This window comes from Apiospora marii, assembly GCF_038362585.1.
Source record: "Apiospora marii strain CBS 49790 chromosome Unknown utg000005l_segment0_segment0, whole genome shotgun sequence".
Classification (NCBI taxonomy): Eukaryota; Fungi; Ascomycota; class Sordariomycetes; order Amphisphaeriales; family Apiosporaceae; genus Apiospora; species Apiospora marii.
Genome location: NW_027117377.1, coordinates 3,735,256 through 3,752,586, shown reverse-complemented (window position 1 = coordinate 3,752,586; position 17,331 = coordinate 3,735,256). Strand labels below are relative to the sequence as shown.

At 53.6% G+C, this 17,331-nt stretch overlaps 7 protein-coding genes across 7 annotated transcripts; 4 read left to right on the top strand and 3 right to left on the bottom strand.

Annotated features, from left to right (window-relative positions):
- Positions 1–932: 932 nt before the first annotated feature.
- Positions 933–3,181, bottom strand: PG985_009071 (cytochrome P450; the record flags this gene model as incomplete). The annotated part of the gene is made up of 9 exons (XM_066828839.1): positions 933–1,072; positions 1,190–1,232; positions 1,331–1,546; positions 1,656–1,837; positions 1,878–2,245; positions 2,294–2,362; positions 2,420–2,659; positions 2,731–2,953; positions 3,013–3,181. 9 exons carry the CDS (start codon positions 3,179–3,181, stop codon positions 933–935), a joined length of 1,650 nt encoding a protein of 549 aa, XP_066683751.1.
- Positions 3,182–4,573: 1,392 nt separating this feature from the next.
- PG985_009070 (succinate--CoA ligase beta chain) lies at positions 4,574–6,148 on the top strand (the record flags this gene model as incomplete). Its single annotated transcript, XM_066828838.1, has 4 exons — positions 4,574–4,627; positions 4,732–4,827; positions 4,899–6,048; positions 6,105–6,148. The coding sequence occupies 4 exons, from the start codon at positions 4,574–4,576 to the stop codon at positions 6,146–6,148; spliced, it is 1,344 nt and encodes a 447-aa protein (XP_066683750.1).
- Positions 6,149–6,515: 367 nt separating this feature from the next.
- PG985_009069 (uncharacterized protein) lies at positions 6,516–7,136 on the bottom strand (the record flags this gene model as incomplete). Its single annotated transcript, XM_066828837.1, has 1 exon — positions 6,516–7,136. One exon carries the CDS (start codon positions 7,134–7,136, stop codon positions 6,516–6,518), a length of 621 nt encoding a protein of 206 aa, XP_066683749.1.
- A 2,617-nt stretch (positions 7,137–9,753) lies between these two features.
- PG985_009068 (uncharacterized protein) lies at positions 9,754–10,020 on the top strand (the record flags this gene model as incomplete). The annotated part of the gene is made up of 2 exons (XM_066828836.1): positions 9,754–9,810; positions 9,871–10,020. The coding sequence occupies 2 exons, from the start codon at positions 9,754–9,756 to the stop codon at positions 10,018–10,020; spliced, it is 207 nt and encodes a 68-aa protein (XP_066683748.1).
- Positions 10,021–11,058: 1,038 nt separating this feature from the next.
- PG985_009067 (fructosamine-3-kinase) lies at positions 11,059–12,121 on the top strand (the record flags this gene model as incomplete). The annotated part of the gene is made up of 2 exons (XM_066828835.1): positions 11,059–11,954; positions 12,022–12,121. The coding sequence occupies 2 exons, from the start codon at positions 11,059–11,061 to the stop codon at positions 12,119–12,121; spliced, it is 996 nt and encodes a 331-aa protein (XP_066683747.1).
- A 639-nt stretch (positions 12,122–12,760) lies between these two features.
- Positions 12,761–13,895, top strand: PG985_009066 (uncharacterized protein; the record flags this gene model as incomplete). Its single annotated transcript, XM_066828834.1, has 3 exons — positions 12,761–12,900; positions 13,066–13,171; positions 13,347–13,895. The coding sequence occupies 3 exons, from the start codon at positions 12,761–12,763 to the stop codon at positions 13,893–13,895; spliced, it is 795 nt and encodes a 264-aa protein (XP_066683746.1).
- Positions 13,896–14,317: 422 nt separating this feature from the next.
- Positions 14,318–16,483, bottom strand: PG985_009065 (glucoamylase; the record flags this gene model as incomplete). The annotated part of the gene is made up of 4 exons (XM_066828833.1): positions 14,318–15,185; positions 15,238–15,955; positions 16,001–16,183; positions 16,246–16,483. 4 exons carry the CDS (start codon positions 16,481–16,483, stop codon positions 14,318–14,320), a joined length of 2,007 nt encoding a protein of 668 aa, XP_066683745.1.
- Positions 16,484–17,331: the final 848 nt, after the last annotated feature.

Here is a 17,331-nt window from a genome sequence, read left to right as displayed (position 1 = left end):
TACATAGACGCATCGTCATGGTTTTCACGCAATCGCCCGCCGTGGCGCAGAAGCGTTTTATTTTGACATCGTGGAGGGTACTCAGGAGGGGGGTTTGCGGTAAAATGACAGGTCCTCTGCTTCTGGGCGGCGCAGCAAGTGGTAGCAGGGGATGCAGCTCTCGTTTTTTTCTTATCCGGTTGCCAACCGTACACCAACCAAAGTGCTGTATCATTGGTGTTTTCGGGGTTGGAATACAGGACCAGGGGGGAGGCAGGAGGGGGGGTGAGGGGACAAGTAATTCTCTCTCTTGCTCGGCACCATCGAGGGAGGCCAAGTCGCTCGGGTCGCACAACAGCAACAGGAGGGGCGTGGAGGAGTAGGGGAGGGGAGGGAGGGGGAGGGGGGAGAGAGAGTCCAGAAGCGCCCAAACCACTTTCTCCTCTCTTATCTGTTGCCTCCTCGTTGCAGGCAAATGAGCGGATTGCCGTTTTCGGTCCATCAAGAAAACACTGGTTGGCCAGCGGCAGCGCCAGCCTGCTTGCCAGGCAAGCAGGCAAAGAAAAAAAAAAAATCCTTTCGTTGTCACCGCGCCCTGCACTGCTGCCGATCAGCTGATGAGGCCTGTTTCCGTGAAGCATGATGCATGGGCGATGATTGGACAATGCGAGGCCTTCCTTCAGGATTGCCAATTATACTTCTCCTTCAAGTCATGCTGTAGAACACCAGCGACACTGCAGTTGGGCGTTGCGTTGGCGCGGATGGAAGTTTTTGCAAAATATGCATACATGCATGCACATCGGCAGTAGTTAAATGGCCTCACATTTCGGACGACGGAGGAACAGAGAGGTAGGAGGACAAGATAGCGCCGTCTAGTCTGTTTCATACTATTCACACCAATATAGGGGGAGGGGGGGAGACCTGGGTGCCACGGCAGTCCGTATGCTTCGTCATCACGCATGGCCTTCTCCGGCCTCGAACAGGGCGACGGGGACGCCCAGTGAGGGCCGCCCAACGATATCGGCTTGGTGAAGTTGTGCTTCCCAATCCCCGCGATATTCTAGCCGTTCGTATCTCTGCAAGATGCGGACCACTGCATATCTTACGTTAGCCAACTGCAGCTACTCGATCTGCCGAGCCTGGTTTCGAAAGTTGGAGGGGAGGATGGAGATCGGAGGGTGGCAATGGTTTGGTCATAGGCATAACGTACAGAAGTAAGCCATCTCCGTCATGGCAAAGTTTTGTCCAACACACTTCAGCAAGTAGATATTCCCGTCAGTATACCCATATAAAGGTGTGTGGCAAAAAAAGGGGAGAGAGAATGGTGTAGTAGACCAGGAGAATCACTTACGATCCTGGGGCCGCCGTTGAAGGGTAGGAACTCCCAAGACTTAGGCTGCCAGTTGTACCACCGCTCCGGATTAAAAATTAAGGGGTCTGCGAACTCGGCCGTGACTGGAGGGTAGAGATCCCGCCGCCGCTGCATGACGTAGGGACTGTATCCTACAACGTCGCCCTTCAACACCACAATGTCTGGCCTGCCCGGTCCTCCAGGTAAGGTGGTGTCCTATTCGGCGAACCAGCGTTAGCATAGGCTGCAAGCTCAGGTCAACTCAAGAGTGGCATTGAGGTGGTAGCCATCGGGGGTGGGCAATAGAACACTAAGGGGTACTGACTTGCAATGCGGACCGCTGGTTGTAGGGCACGGCTGGATAGAGACGCAGAGTTTCCTGGAGCGTGTAGCGCATGTAGCGTAAGTTCTTCAGGTCATCGTACGTAGGAGCTTTGTGAGGCCCGACCGTCGACAAGACTTCTTCGCGGAGCCGCGCCCATTTGTCTGGATATGCCGCTAGTTCATCTGTATCACCGAGTATATGTGAGCAGCTGCTGTCGCGGACGGAAAGCACCGACTGTGAGTTTTTGGGGGCTTTGCAAGCCGTAAGGAGCATCACATGGTGATTGGAACATAGAGGGAGGGGACGCACAGAATGCCCAGGACAATGTGCCGGCGGTGGTATCCCGCCCGGCGAGCAGGACTGCCATGATCTGATCCCGGATCACCTTCGGGTCCCGTGTGAAGCTGGCCAGGCCGTGGAGGAACGTGAAATCCCGATCTGACTTGCTGATCTCTTCAAGTTCCTCGACCGACAAAGACAGAGTCTTCTCGACGAAAGGCATAATGAAAGACTCCAAAGTCTTTATCCCACAATTGTACTCCTTGCGACCTACGAAGATATCGAAGGGGCTAGCAAAATCTGTCAGGCGCCTAGTTGATAAAGCGAGGTTAGGGCATCATCCATAGAAATCGACTTACGACATAATTGCTATACGCATTTGAACACTTTGGACCTTGTCAAATGCCTGGAGGAAAGCCACCTTTGGGCTGTTATGCTTGTGAGTCACCAGTGCGCAAGAGGGAGTCTCTGATCTGGGTGCTCACTTCTCGAGGCTGCCAGCGCTGCGGCCCAAAAGGAACTCGGTAGTTATGTCCAGCGTCGCTCGATAGAGCAGCCCCATCAACTGCACCGTTTGTCCAGAGCTCGGCAACTGGGCCATGAAAGCCTGTACGCCGCGCTCAATCTTGGCGAGGTCGCTGACTCTGTCTTTCAGGAACATGGGACGGATGAGAGAGCGGCTTCCATGCCACAAATTCCCGTCCGTGGTGAAGATGCTATCTCCTCTGGAAGACACAACGCGGTTAGCTAGGGCCTATCGATGAGCGAAGCAGCATGCAAGTGTCTAAAGCCTTACAAGAACGCCTTCCATTGCTCATGGAAACCTGGCCCCTTTCCAAATTCGGCGAACTTGGTAGTCAATATGGTCTTGATGTGGTCCGGGTCTCTTGTGGCGAGGATCCGGTTGGACGGAGGAACTTCGAATTCCACGACGTTCTGATTGCCGTAGAGTCGCGTGTAGAAGTCCAGCATCCTGTTCTCCTCGTAGGCTTGACCGAGCTCACTAAACATCCTCCAAACTGGTTACCATGTTAGATAGGGGTCCAATATCACGTTGTTCTAGAGAGGGGAGACTGACCGGATACAAAGTTCGGGGCCACATTGAGAGCACGACCGCCACCTAGTCGCCGGATCCGCAGGCTTCTCTGTACCTGCACTGTTGCGTACCAGACGACTAGAAGCAGGATTATACTGGCTGATAGATACCCAAACGTGGCGGCGCTGGGCCGGATGAGTGAGCTGAACATGGTAGGCTGTATTGGTGCTCAGCCAGCGGTTGGCATACGTTGTTCCTGGGTTGGTGTTGTGTAGCTTGGTATCTCTGCGTCGTATTGCTACGGCGCGGCTACTTCGGAAATGGACTCAATATGGAGCAAGTCGCAGTCTTTTGGGAAACGAGGTAGATGCACCTTCTCTTTTCTAGATGAAAGACGTATCAAACAGTCATTTATATATCAATACCCAGTTGACTATAAAACATCCCATCTACGCAGAGTCGGTCGCCCGCGGAGGCTATCATCAATGCCGAGATCAACAAGCCTGCATGCTTGGGACAGTGATCCTTGTCTCGAGGGATGACGACACAGGAATCTTGGCCATGCAATTGGGCCGTTTCCGCAAGAAGCAAGGCAGGGAAGATCCAAAAGAGTGAATTAACTGCACAATCGCAGAACACGCGACTGGAACACGGGCTGTTGGAACATAGTGCCAGGTTATACGTGTAGTTGGTTATGCACCGGTGTTACCCCCAAGCCAACGGTCAATAAATAGGTGGTGGTAGATACTACTGTTACTTCAAAGTAGTAATCAGGTAGATGGAAAGCATAACAACCGCATCCGTCTGATTCAGTATACTTACTGAATGGCTTCGGGGTTGCAAAAACAAGTCAAGTATTGTGTAGGTAGGTAGTTCGCCTGGACTGTTGGTGGATTGATACGATTCTGAGATCTACCTACCTGGCTGGATATTACCGAGTTTACTACAGTAAGTAGTGTTCCCAGTACCCGACGGCTATGTAACAATACGAAGTTGTGACGAATCTGAGATAACCCCATCACCCATTGCCCCGCGACAGTTGGGGGACCTCGGGGGCACTTGACTGCAACGGGCTAGCGGAAATAGATCCAGAACGGTAACCGGTGAAAGTTTCTTCCTTTGGATGCGCCCGACCCGACGGGCTCTGGCAGGCGTTACCAACCCAGTCGTTTTTAGCGGCTCGGCTCAAGCGTTTGGCTGGGCTGGAGGAAAGGAAAGCTTGGAAGTGGAAGGTTGCAGGCCTGCAGTGCTTGCAGCAGCAGCAAAGCTGGGCTGCCCGCGCAGGCCAATCGAATAGTCCTCGTGGCTGACCGGTTAATCCCGATATAGCAAATAGCTCAAACAAAACACGGGGCACCTGTACCAGCACCAGCACCAGCACCAGCAATTTTCTCGACAGCCCGACTAGCAGATGATAGCATAGTGCAGCGTAGTGCAGTCAAATCCAATCACGAGCTACTATCAGATTCAACCTCCAGAAAAAATCACAACTACGGCGACGTCGTTGTTCCCCACCCTCTTCCTCACTGCCATCCCAATTCCTCTTTCTTCCATCCCCTAATATTTTTGTCTGTTCGCGAAGCACAGCTTCATACCCTGAAAAATGTTCAAGCTCGCCCGCAGCCGTGGAGCTGCCACAGCTCTTCGATCCGTCAAGGTACGCCTCTCTTATCTATGCATAGCATCCCGCACCACCACTCCCCGATTGGGGGCTCGCTCGATCTGGCCAATTGCTAATCTACCTTCTCTCTCTTCCTATAGCCCCAGGCTTCGACTGCTAGATTCCCCGGCATCGCCCAGCAGCAACGACGGAATCTGAGCATACACGAGTGGCGCTCGGCCGACCTCCTGCGACAGGTACGGAGACATTGAACATAGCCCCCAACTACCTCAAGCGCATCCTCCTAACTTTGTTCCCCCCGCTACAGTATGGCGTCGGTGTCCCCAAGGGCTCCAACGCCACCTCCGCCGCCGAGGCCGAGCAGATTGCCAAGGACATCGGTAACGACGACATGGTCATCAAGGCCCAGGTCCTGGCTGGTGGCCGTGGAAAGGGTAGCTTCGACAACGGCCTGAAGGGAGGTGTCCGCGTCATCTACTCGCCCACCGAGGCCAAGATGTTCGCCGACCAGATGATCGGCCACAAGCTGATCACCAAGCAGACCGGAGCGGCTGGCCGCCTCTGCAATTCCGTCTACGTCTGCGAGCGCAAGTTCGCCCGCCGCGAGTTCTACCTGGCCATCCTCATGGACCGTGCCTCCCAGAGTCCCGTCATCGTGTCCTCGTCCCAGGGTGGTATGGACATTGAGGGTGTTGCCAAGGAGAACCCCGAGGCCATCAACACCACCTACATTGATATCAACACCGGAGTCACCAACGAGATGGCCCGTGACATTGCTACCAAGCTGGGCTTCAGCGAGCAGTGCGTCGAGGATGCCAAGGACACCATCCAGAAGCTGTACCAGATCTTCCTCGAGAAGGATGCTACCCAAATCGAGATCAACCCCCTGTCCGAGACCTCGGACCACCAGGTCCTGTGCATGGACGCCAAGTTCGGTTTCGACGACAACGCTGACTTCCGCCAGAAGGAGGTCTTCGAGTGGAGAGACCCTACCCAGGAGGACGCCGACGAGGTCCGAGCTGCCGAGTCCGGCCTGAACTTCATCAAGCTCGACGGCGACATTGGCTGCCTCGTCAACGGTGCCGGTCTTGCCATGGCCACCATGGATATCATCAAGCTGAACGGCGGCCAGCCCGCTAACTTCCTGGATGTTGGTGGCGGTGCCACCCCTGCTGCCATCAAGGAGGCTTTCGAGCTCATCACTAGCGATGCCAAGGTCTCCGCTGTCTTCGTCAACATCTTCGGTGGTATTGTGCGATGCGATGCCATTGCTCACGGTCTCATTAACACTGTCAAGGCCCTGGACCTCAAGATCCCCATCATTGCTCGTCTGCAAGGAACCAACGTTGACCAGGCACACAAGCTCATCGAGGAGTCTGGCATGAAGATCTTCTCCATCGATGATCTCCAAAGCGCCGCTGAGCGGGCCGTGCAGCTGTCCAAGGTCGTGAAGATGGGTAAGTTTGCCGATCCATATCCGCTCAAACAAGAATTATGCTAATATGGGACACAGCACGTGATATCGATGTCGGCGTTGAGTTCACTCTGGGTATCTAAACTTGAGGATGGAATAGACTGGGACCCATACTGTACTAACTTTTTCAGACCCATACTCGGTTGTGCGATAGGATGGCTGGGGAAATAGAGTTGGGCGGCCAATGGTCGATTGCATCGCATCTGGATTTTCCTAATTACAGTTGTGCTCGATGAATTGTATTGAATACCCTGATACTCGTCGTCACTTTCCAATGGTTTAGTGGGGGTATCTCTGTCTCCTGATATTTTATCCGTGACCAAACTGCCCTTTTCTCATCTGACAACCCGATTCCTCCTATGTGTACGGGCAAGAGTGTGCTTCATACACCGCATGGTTGCAACGATTCTATCCTTCGATCGTCTCCAACTCTCGCTCCTTTCCTGCACCCTAGCATGGCTGCGCCACTGACCAACTCCGGTAATTCTGTACTGACACGTAGTAGAACTCCTCGGGCTCGGGGTCGTCCACGAACAATAACATGAGTCTTTTGAAGAAGTATCGCGAAGGGTCTTGGAGCGCGGAGGCCAAGAGGAGGACGATGGCCAAGACGATGACAAAATGGTAGAACCAGTTGAGCAGCATCACGATAACGTCCATGCCCTCCAGGACCAGATTCCGGGTGTTCATGAGGGATTTGGTGACCATGCTTTCTAGATGGCGGGACGGCTGCTCCTCCACCACCTGTGTCTCCTCCTGATCTGATCCCGACTCCGACTCTGACTCCGACCCGAAGACGACCGAGGACCGATGGCGGCCGGGTAGGTTGGTGATGTAGATCTGGCGGTCCACCCACGCCTGCTCTTGGACCTCGTGGGCTCGCTCAGCGGCCGACTTCCTTCGCGGAGGCGGGATGGGCTGGCGGCAGTTGCGGAAGGAGGCGAAGGGGCGCCGCTGGGGGCTCGGGCACAGCTCGTGTCCCCACTTGAGTTGAGGGTAGACGGGCCATTCGTCCTGGTAGGCAGTCGCGGAGGAGGTGGTCGAGAGTTGTTGCTGCTGCTGGTGGGCCATGGTGGATGAAGAGATCAGTTGCTGGGGGGAGAGTGGGTATTATTCACTGTTTCTGATGGTGGATTTTGCGGGAGAGAGTATTGGTTTGCTCTTGCTGCGCTTTTTTTGCCCTCCTCTGCCTGCAGAAGAAGGGGTCCTTGAGGAAGGAGAAAGAGGCTTGTGTGTGTGTGCTTGGTTTGACAGTGAGTTGGGAAGGAGAGGGAGAGAGAGGTTTGCGAGGTCACAAAAACACCAGATGAGAGAGAGAATATGGGCAAGCAAGAGAAGAGCACCTGCTCAGATGGAATACGAATTGTTGTTGCCAGTGGGATTGTGGTTGAATCAATTTATTCCGAGCAAGAGCAACCGCAACCGCAACCAACTCCCAGACGTTCTTGATTCAACGATTATTGCAAGACCTGTATGTATGAGCGATTACAAGTAGAAGGCCACCGATTGTTAGTACGATCCATTAATTCTTCAATTCATCAGTATACCAATCGATGCTTCAGTACGATGCAGGCATATGGATGAAGGCTTTCTGGGTTCTCCACGCACTCAGGCGTCGTGGCTCCAAATGGTTCCAGATATCTCGTGAAGTCACTCAGTTGGGCATCTTGATCAAATACCTTTTATTCAGATATCTAATGCGCATATACTCAAGCAGTCTCTTTCTAAGCTAGATATTGTTCGTATGGTGCCTTGGGTTTTATCCGTCACCTTCCTCGAGATGGTTCTACCAAGTAAGAATCAACTCTCAATACAGCGTTCGTTTGTTGGTCTGCCTAGACCCCCCGTTTGCTCTCCCCATGATGCGCAATTTCAACTACATCTATCTGCAGGAGCGACATCTTACCACAATGCACACAAAACCATTGTTGCCGAAATCGCTCTATCCCCGTGGACGCGCGCAGTGTCTAGTACCATCCAACCCCGGAGCTCGACGAACAGTGCTTGGGGGTCTCGCCCAGTACGGCCCGTAAGCGCATCATATGCGTGCGCAAGAGAGATGCCGTCTTTTGAAAGCTGCCGAGAGCCTGGACTATGCTCCAACATCTGCATTTACTCTCATTACGGCATGTAATATGAAACTGCCATAAGGCTGAGATATCTGCTACAGAAACTCTCACTAATCCTGATCCATATGTATAATGTACCGAAAACTAGCCAGGGGTTTGCTTACGCAGAGATTCCCTGATTGGATGCTTCTACAATATATTGCTTGATGCTTGAAGTCAATCATACCCCCTCTGGGTGCCATGATGCAAAGAAGATGATGGATGTACCGTATACGAGCAGCCCCCAAGTTGAGTCCTTTCCACCCAAAGCTGTAGTCTACATCATCAGGGCAAGGCTCCCGCCGTAAGCAATATATTATGGCAATAAAGTCCCTCTGGCCCCCACTAGCTAACCCACGATGCTATACTCGGCTTCTCTTCTGTGCGACATGACGGGTGCTCAGCCTTGCTTGCTGCGGTGGTCGATAGCTGCATCCCCGGAATGGTGTGTTGTGGTATGTTGGCTGAATCCCCCGCTTGTCAAGCGTGCATGCATTGCGGGAGGGAGAGGTTGCCTGCCGGTGTAACCCTCCCCGTATCGTTATTTGGAGTTGTTCATCATCCAACGCACAATGCGGTTGGTGATAATGAGACCGCTGCATGATGGGTACCACGATGCTACCCACCGTGCGGACTGCTAAGCACTCGCCAGGCTCAAATAATAAGGCTGGTGTCCCATTAACTATTCTATTTTGGGAGGCACTCCTCATGGATATGTCGTTGGGGTAGGGGGTCGATGATCCGCTCCCATTGGCCAGGCTGCTCCCGCCTGTCCTTGGCATCATGACTGGCAAGCCCTAAAATTGGCAGAGCTTGGGCAGGCGAGCAATCATTGAATGTCGATTTCTCAACTGCCTACTCATACGCATTGTCTTTTCGATCGCAGCTGAGGATGACAGCGTGTGATTGGGGTCGCGAATTATTTGCCTGAGTCAGTAACTTTCAGCATGCACGTTGGAAGCTCATCAACGCCGACACACACACACACACACTCAGCTCCAACCCCCAGTCAAAGCCCCTCAAAGCGGCATTTCTGAGTAGAATCCTGCCATGTATTCATGGTGGCTGCAGGACTGTACGCTGTGTCGGGCAGCCTTACTGGCGATCATGACCTCGACGACGGTCTATATAAACACCGCCTTGGCAACCCCCCTTGGCCACTATATTCTATGGGGACTGATAGACAGAACATGCATCGCATGAACCTCCTATCGTCCTAGTCACCCTGAACCGTTGAGGCCTTTTAGTACAGTCTCCCTTGGCATCGTGGTCGTTCAGGCGCACTGCCGGCCATCTTGTGGCTCGCCGCATCTTTATCGTGCGATCAAGACTTATTACACACCCACCGAAGTCCGAAACATCTCCGTCGTCACAAAGAGTCGCGCGGATAGCCTTGGATAGACGTGAGTAACCAGACCCCTCGACGCATATATATATATATATATATATATAAGGCAAGTAGCCAGCGTCATCGGAAAGGTCTCCAATTGTTTGTTTGTTTGTTTGTTTTGACCTAATTATTAGTCGCAATATTTCACCGAGACGAGTTGCTACAATATAACGCTATATCACACCTTACCATGTCGCCCCCCATTTGCCCGTGTACGCTGTGCTGGGAAGGCATCGGCCACCCTCCTGTAAGAGGGCATCCACACCACGAGAGCATTAAGACGAGCACGCTACTGACACTTGACCAGCCAAAGCCGAAGGTCGCCAAGCCACAGGCGCCTGACTCGAGGAAACACTGGTATGAAAGGAAAGATGCCCCCAAGGTCTGGCAAAGGCGGCGGCTCAGCATCGAGAGCACGGCGTCGGATGCCGTCCCACTCCGCCTCGCCGAAAAATAAACGGCAATCACCGCTATTGGGGCTGTCTATTTCGAGCGAGTCGTTTGGCGTTCTTTCGATGGGATTACAACATGGGCTGGCAATTGGGATTTGCACGGCGCAAGGACTGGTCTGGATATTAGGAGTTTGGAGCATATAACAGCGAACTGCGATGCAGCAAATATAGCAGCAAGTCGTCTTTGGGACGAGGGCTTTCTATGTAGGAGGGTACCTAGACGCTGATAGGTGTTTTTTTTTTATGAGTCTATTTTCAATCGGCAACCAGCCTTATCGCGCAAAATTTCCTTCGGACTCATGCGAGCCCACAAAATGAGGTGGCGATGGTCAGACCCGGTGCCCGGGAAAGAGATACCTAGTTCTGGAGAGGATGAACCTTTCGATCGCTGCTGCTGCCAACGGCGCAAGTCCGACACGCCGACCCCGATCCGCTAAAATACCGGAGACAGCTCCGACGAAACAATCACGCAAGTTTACGTCACTTCGTTTCACGACCAGCTTTCTGTCAGTCCCCCAATTGCCGGCAGGTTTCGAGGCGGGTGCAACGCAGAGTTGCATCAATTCCCACAAATTCTGATACCAGAATACATACGATTATCGTGCCGTCCCGCCATCGAACGAATCCCCCTTATCAGCCTATTCCGTCCAATTGCCCTTTCCGTTCCGCAGCAATCAATATCGAGCTAGCTTCTACCTAATCTATCTAGATCTGTCCGTTCTATTGAAATCCTCCGAACTTTCTGTTTTCAGCCTCACTCGGAGAAGAAGGGGCGAAGAAAAAGGAAGCAAAAAGAAACGAGACAGCTACCCTCTTTTTTATTGTGTGTTCTACCATTTAGTGTCGAACACTTCGTCATACTCTATAGCATTTGCCCACCGTAAGTATCTCTAGATTCACATGTGAGTTTTCTCCCTCTTTTTTCTATTTCCCTCTCCCCTCTGCAATTCTTCAGGCCTCCGGAATTCCCAGAAGATACTAACAGCGAAACCGATTCTTTGCCCGTACCGCAGGACGACCGCATTGCAAGTTTGGGCACAGATATGGGTGCCGGCGTTGATCCCGCTCTCCTTGAGGCTCTGGCTCTTGACCCAGCAGTCACCCAAATCACGTCGCATGGAGGCTCGGGCTTCTCCTCTACCTTCAAGCTCACCTCTCGCGGCGGTGCAGCAGACGGCGATGGAAAGGACGACGTGAAGACCTACTTCGTCAAGACGGGCACGGGCCCCGAGGCTGAGCTCATGTTCGCGGGCGAGCACGCGTCCCTCAACGTCATCGCCGACGCCGTCCCCGACTTCTGCCCCCGGTCCCACGCCCACGGCGCCCTCAAGGACGACCCCAACCGCTTCTTCATGGCGACCGACTTCCTCGAGCTCGGGTCGTCCGCCCCCGGCGGCTCGGGCAAGTCGCTGGCGCAGAAACTGGGCAAGCTGCACACGACGCCGGCGCCCATCCCCGAGGGCTACGACAAGCCCATGTTCGGGTTCCCCGTGACGACGTGCTGCGGCTCCACGCCGCAGGACAACTCGTGGAAGGCGTCGTGGGCCGAGTTCTACGCCGACAACCGGCTGCGCGGCATCCTCAAGGCCGGGGTCGCGGCCAACGGCAAGGACGCCGAGGTCAGCGTCGCGGTCGAGAAGACGGCCAGCGTCGTGGTGCCGCGCCTGCTGGGCGACGACCACCTCCAGGGCGTGACGCCCGTCGTCATCCACGGCGACCTCTGGAGCGGTAACCACGGCCGCGGCCGGCTCGCGGGTCGGGGCGGGGCCGAGGAGGTCGTGTTCGACGCCTCGGCGGTCTACGGTCACTCCGAGTACGAGATCGGCGACATGAAGATGTTTGGCGGGTTCGGGCCGTCGTTCTGGAACGAGTACCTGAAGATTGTGCCCAAGGCCGAGCCCAAGGAGGAGTGGGAGGACCGGGTTAAGTTGTATGAACTGTAAGTAACCTACCTGTCCTTTCTGGCTAATTATGTCCGCACTGGTGATACTCAACCCTGAAAACAGATACCACCACCTCAATCACTGGGCTATGTTCGGAGGAGGCTATCGGGGCGGGGCCTTGTCCATCATGAAGAAGCTGATCGCGAAGTATGGCAAGGAGTAATGGTATCTTATAGGTTGAGCGTTCTGCGGTTTATTATATATTATGTTGGTGGAGAATGGTGCTGCTTTTGGTAGATAAAACTGTGCATGTCATGGGGGCCAAATAGGGATCAAGGACAACGGTATATTTAGATTACAAATACAAAGGGGGTTCCAATGATTGATATTCCCAGTATATCCATGCAGTGGCTGTTGAACTTCGGGATATTACTATCTCGCTGGCAACCCCAGGGAAGTTTACTGCCCAGGTGAAGGCAGTATATTTTCCCAAGCCAAGCTTGGTTACTAGACTATTGACTTGTCACATCAATTCGGAGGAGTCAGAAACGGATCAAATGCGGCTTATATCTTCCCGTGCTGATCTCCCGAGAAGGATCCTCTCGCATCTGGGGTGGCCTGCTCTTGCATGGAATGTGCCGGGCAGCGAGCGGCCGTAAGTGGTTAAGTGGGTCGCACTCGCTAAAATAGCACCTGCCGGATCGATCTGATAAGACCCTCGCCGTCGTCCCGCATCATTACTACGGGAAATCACGAGTGAGCCCGAAAACATATATCGTTTGCCTGGCAACACTTCCGTTCATCTAGATCCTGCATTAGACACACTTCTGCTGGTTCGGCAGCCACTTTCGGAGCATCAGGCATGGCGGGGAGAAAAGCCGTCATTGTTGGCATCAGCGGGGCATCGTCCAGCGGCAAGACGACCCTGGCTCGCCTGCTCCGCGACATCTTCCCCAGCACCTTCATCTTACATGAAGATGACTTCTACAAAGCCGAGTCCGAGTAAGTTGCTCGGTATCATTCTTCCATCTTCTTGCACTGCGGCTTTTTCTTCTCCAAATTCCTCAGTTGGGGTGAGGGGGTCAAAAGAGGAGGGGGCCGGCCGGCGGCCTTTTCTTGTACACCATTGAGAGTATGTACTCATACAAATAAACCCCCCAATCGCAGGCTCCCTACGCGAGACGGCCTCCTGGATTGGGACTGCGCCGCCGCCATCGACATCCCCGGCATGGCCAAGGCGCTGGCCTACATCCGGCAGAACGCCACCTTCCCGGTTAGTCTCATCCAGAACCAGAAACACACGTCCCGCACCGATCACGGCACAAAGGTCGTCCTTACCTCTCTCTTCTCTAACCATCGCGTTGTTGGAATGGTGTTGTTGTTGTCGTCGTCGTCGTCGCTCCTGCCCCCTTCATCATGATTGCACTACTAACCTATAGCGACGACAGCCCTTCGTCGATTCCAAGGAGGACAAGAACTCGGTAGGCCAGTGCCCCGTATCCGATGCCAAGAGGGACGAGATGCGGAAAAAGGTGGAAGCCTGGACGCAACCGGGCCAGCCGGGCCACGACGTGCTCGTCCAATCGCAGCAGCAAGGCGGGGAAGGACTCAAAATCTGCTTGCTCGACGGTTTCCTGCTGTACTCGCGCGAGATGCAGGAGGTCATGGACCAGCTCGACGTCAAGATGTTCCTGCTTGTCAGCAAGGCCAAGGCGACGCAGCGGCGCGAGGCCCGAGACGGCTACGTGACGCTCGAGGGCTTCTGGAAGGACCCCCCGGACTATGTCGACAAGGTCGTGTGGCCCAACTACGCCGAATCGCACGCCTGGCTGTTCGAGAAGGGGGATGTGGAAGGAGAGTTAGATGGAGCCGTGCTGAAGGAAAAGAAGATACTGGCGCAGCAGGGTCGAGGCTTGGATGTGGATATGGAGACGACTTTTGAATGGACTGTGAACACCTTATTAGAGCAGCTGGAGGGCTTCGGGAATGGAAGTTAGGTATTTGGCGCCTACTGATTCGCCCTCACAACAAATCAGAGTCATATTTGTATGTGATCCGGACATCTTGATTTATTTGGCTATGGCAAAGGGTCTGCAAAAAGGTACTTGAGACCACTACAATAAACAAGAGAGCTCGATTACATTGCTATACCACTTGTTATCCGTCTTCATCACCAATACCCATCAAGCCTATGTTTACTCCCTCCCTGATACAGGCTATGGGATGCAGCCCATTCCACTTTTACGACCTTACCAACTGACATTGATACAAGCCCTATGAGAAATTACATAACCATGCATTTGTCCGTCCAAAGATCAGGCACCAGCTAGGCGTAAGGATATACGGGTTTTCAGCTCCGGTTTCGCGACCGGGATGTACTAAACCCGTCTGTAGGCTTGCTGATAGCCTACCGGCAACTCTACTGCCAGGAGTCGGATTTGGTTGTCTGAGTTGCACATCCCGTGGGAACGGTGTAGGCATGGTTTGGGTCGGCCTCCCAGGTTACTGATCCGTCGGTATTGACCACAATGTACTTGTATTGCATGGATTGGCCAGCTGCAAAAGTAATGGAAACAGACCATACGGGATTGTTGGAGGTGTATCCGGAGGCGCTCAAGGCAACAGCCTTGTTGGTATCCCAGTTTCCAAGTGCGGGGATGTTGCCGACGATTTTCACTGTCTGACCAAGTGAGGACACTTTTCGCTCGTTGAAGCTGACAGCCACAGAAGTTGCCGGTGTACAGCTGGTAGTGGTCGGGGCCGGGGGGCTGGTCGTGCGCGTGGAGGTAGGGACGGTGGGCTGCCCGCTTCCGGGCGTTTGGCTAGCTGGGAAGGGATTCGTAGGCGCTGCAGAGTAGGCCCCAATGGCGGATGTGGCATAGCAGCTTCCAGGCACCGAAGTTGCAGCAACGTTGGTCTCGGCCCAGCCCAGTGGAATCACGCCAGCTCGGCGAGCTGCTACGGTAAGAACAGAAGCGTAGCTCCAAGTCAGGTCCCGAGCAGACAACGGGTTACCATTGTTGCGGTCGTACTGTTCTGCAAGAGCGCCGTTTGCCCCAACGTACTTTGCAACATTGTTGACAAACCCGTCAGCATATGCCATGACCGCATCGTAAATCGTCTTGTAAGTTGCTGTATCCGAAGCGTAGGTTCCAGTCGATACAGAACTTGACAAATCCTGGAAGAAGGGCAAGGAGGTGGAAGTGACAGTAATAGAACCTTGGCTCTTCCAAACATACAGCGCGTTGTAGAGCTGCTCAGCCGCGCCTAAGGTGTGTAAATACCATCTCGTGCCATGTTAGTATAGGGCAGCTGCAAGAAAGGTTGAATGGAACTTACGGGTTCCCATTATAATAAGTGTCTTCGGGGTAGCGACCAACAGCAATAGCCTGACCCTTGCCGATGTCTGAGTTGATGCTGTAAATCGAGCGGAAAGAGTCAACAACAACCTTGTGACTGGCAAGGGCACGATCGCTGCAGGGTTGGAACGATGTGGCATCACAGCCCAATGAAGGGTCGAACCCCTGGTTGGTCGACACAAATACGTTGGTGTCCTTGCCAGATCTGCCGTTGTTAACATTGATGTTGGCCAAGGCGTAATTGCCGGATGAAGACCAGAAGCTCTGCTGGAAGCAAAGGACCTGGGGTGCAATGGAATCGCAGTAACTGCAAGAGGTTCCAAGAGTCTTGGCCAAGTTGCTTCCCTCGACCAAGGCCCTGTGTGAAGCCGCGATAGTGAAAAACGAACTTCCTTGGACCTCCTCCCACAGATCGAATCCAGTCTGGTTCCAGTATTGGGCTGTGTAGGCGAGATCATTTTGGATGACGGGCCAGACCAGATCTTTAGCTGTGGACTGATAGCCGTTGTTGACCAACCACTTGGAATAAGTTATCATGGTGAGAGCACGGAGCGGAGGGCCGTCGCGCTGTGGACGACCCCATGAGCCGGTGAACTGACTCCCGTCAGCGTTGAACTTAGGTTCACCAAGTCCGCTGCCATCGTAGAAATTTCCGGAAGGGTTCGAAACGGTTTGCAAGCGTGCCTGCGATGTGATGTCTATTCCATCGGTCAGTTATTTGAGTGTCCGGCATACTGGCATACCAGAAGCACAAAAGTCATCATTCAAGAGCGACTGGCATTGGGGTAACGGGAGCAACAAGGAAAGGACTTGGTTCTTCATACAGTTTTGGATCAGTGTCTGCAAGTCGGCATCGTAGCTGTCGACGAATCTGTCGACGACCGCCTTGAAGACCAGGGCAGCATCTCTGGTCCAGTGGTAGAAATCTATAGCTATATCAGCACATTGCCATTATAAAGAAGCTGAAAGGGGCGATATCAAGACGTACAGTCAGGGTCAGACTTGGAAGGAGATGCAATGACCAGGCCCGAGCCGACTCCTCCGGCATTACATCCAGAGGCAATGTTACACTTAACTTGGTTGAGAGCATAAGGCACTTCGGTAGCCAAGAAAGAATCAACATCTCTCTTGACGACTGCACGCTCGCTCAACAAGGAGTTCGGACGGCCGGTAACTGCATTGAAGGCAAGTGTGCCTAGCAGAAGAAGGGAGCTGAAGGGATGCATGATGGGCTCGAAGAAGGAGGTGTTGCTGCTTGCTGAGACAGCAAAAAGCCCTCCTTGTGCCAGATCCATCGCGGTTTATATAGTCGAACTCCTTCACTCAACCAAGCATCGCGAGAAGGCAAAGTTCGACGCTATGCCTTGGCGTCACTGAATACTGTCACTCCGTGTAGAGAGGAAAGGGCCGACTCTGCGTAAGCTAGCCGAGCGTCTCTCGGCCTTTGCAACAGCAGAGCTGAGGCCACCGTCCTTACCGTATTGGGTAGTTGGACAGACGTTCTGGGCGTAGTGGGGGAGTTCGAGGGTATCAAGCAAGCTGATGGTGTCGTGATGAACAATGATGCTATCCCCCCTGGCGTCCTTTCTGCTAGTACGCACTCGGGCCTTGAGGCTATAACGGCGGAGTTGTAGTCGGAGTGTCGTACAAGCTGTTAATATCTTGAGCGGTCACGCGCAATGCAAGTCGGGCCGGAAGGGAACGTGGCTCCAGGTTGAAGGTGTCCTGCATACGGCATATCCCAATGAAGAAGTCGACCCCGGATTAACAACGCTTGACGATGTGGAGAGTTGTTGCGGGGAAACCGCGTAAGGGGGCTGCAACCACTACCTGCCACCTGCTACCTGCCTTCAACCAAACCCCACAGTCTGGCCACCCGCGCCTTCCTAAAGTCTACTAAACGGCGATTTGTTGTCCAGATTCACTCGCCTTAATACCCTTTGGTCGACATTGCAACATCGAAAGTTTGCACATTAGCTGCTGATTCTGCCTGGTTCCATGGCAGCTTCCCTGATGCCCTTGCAGGGAGACTACACAGGTACACGGCAGGCACAGCTCGCCTAGGCAAGAGGCA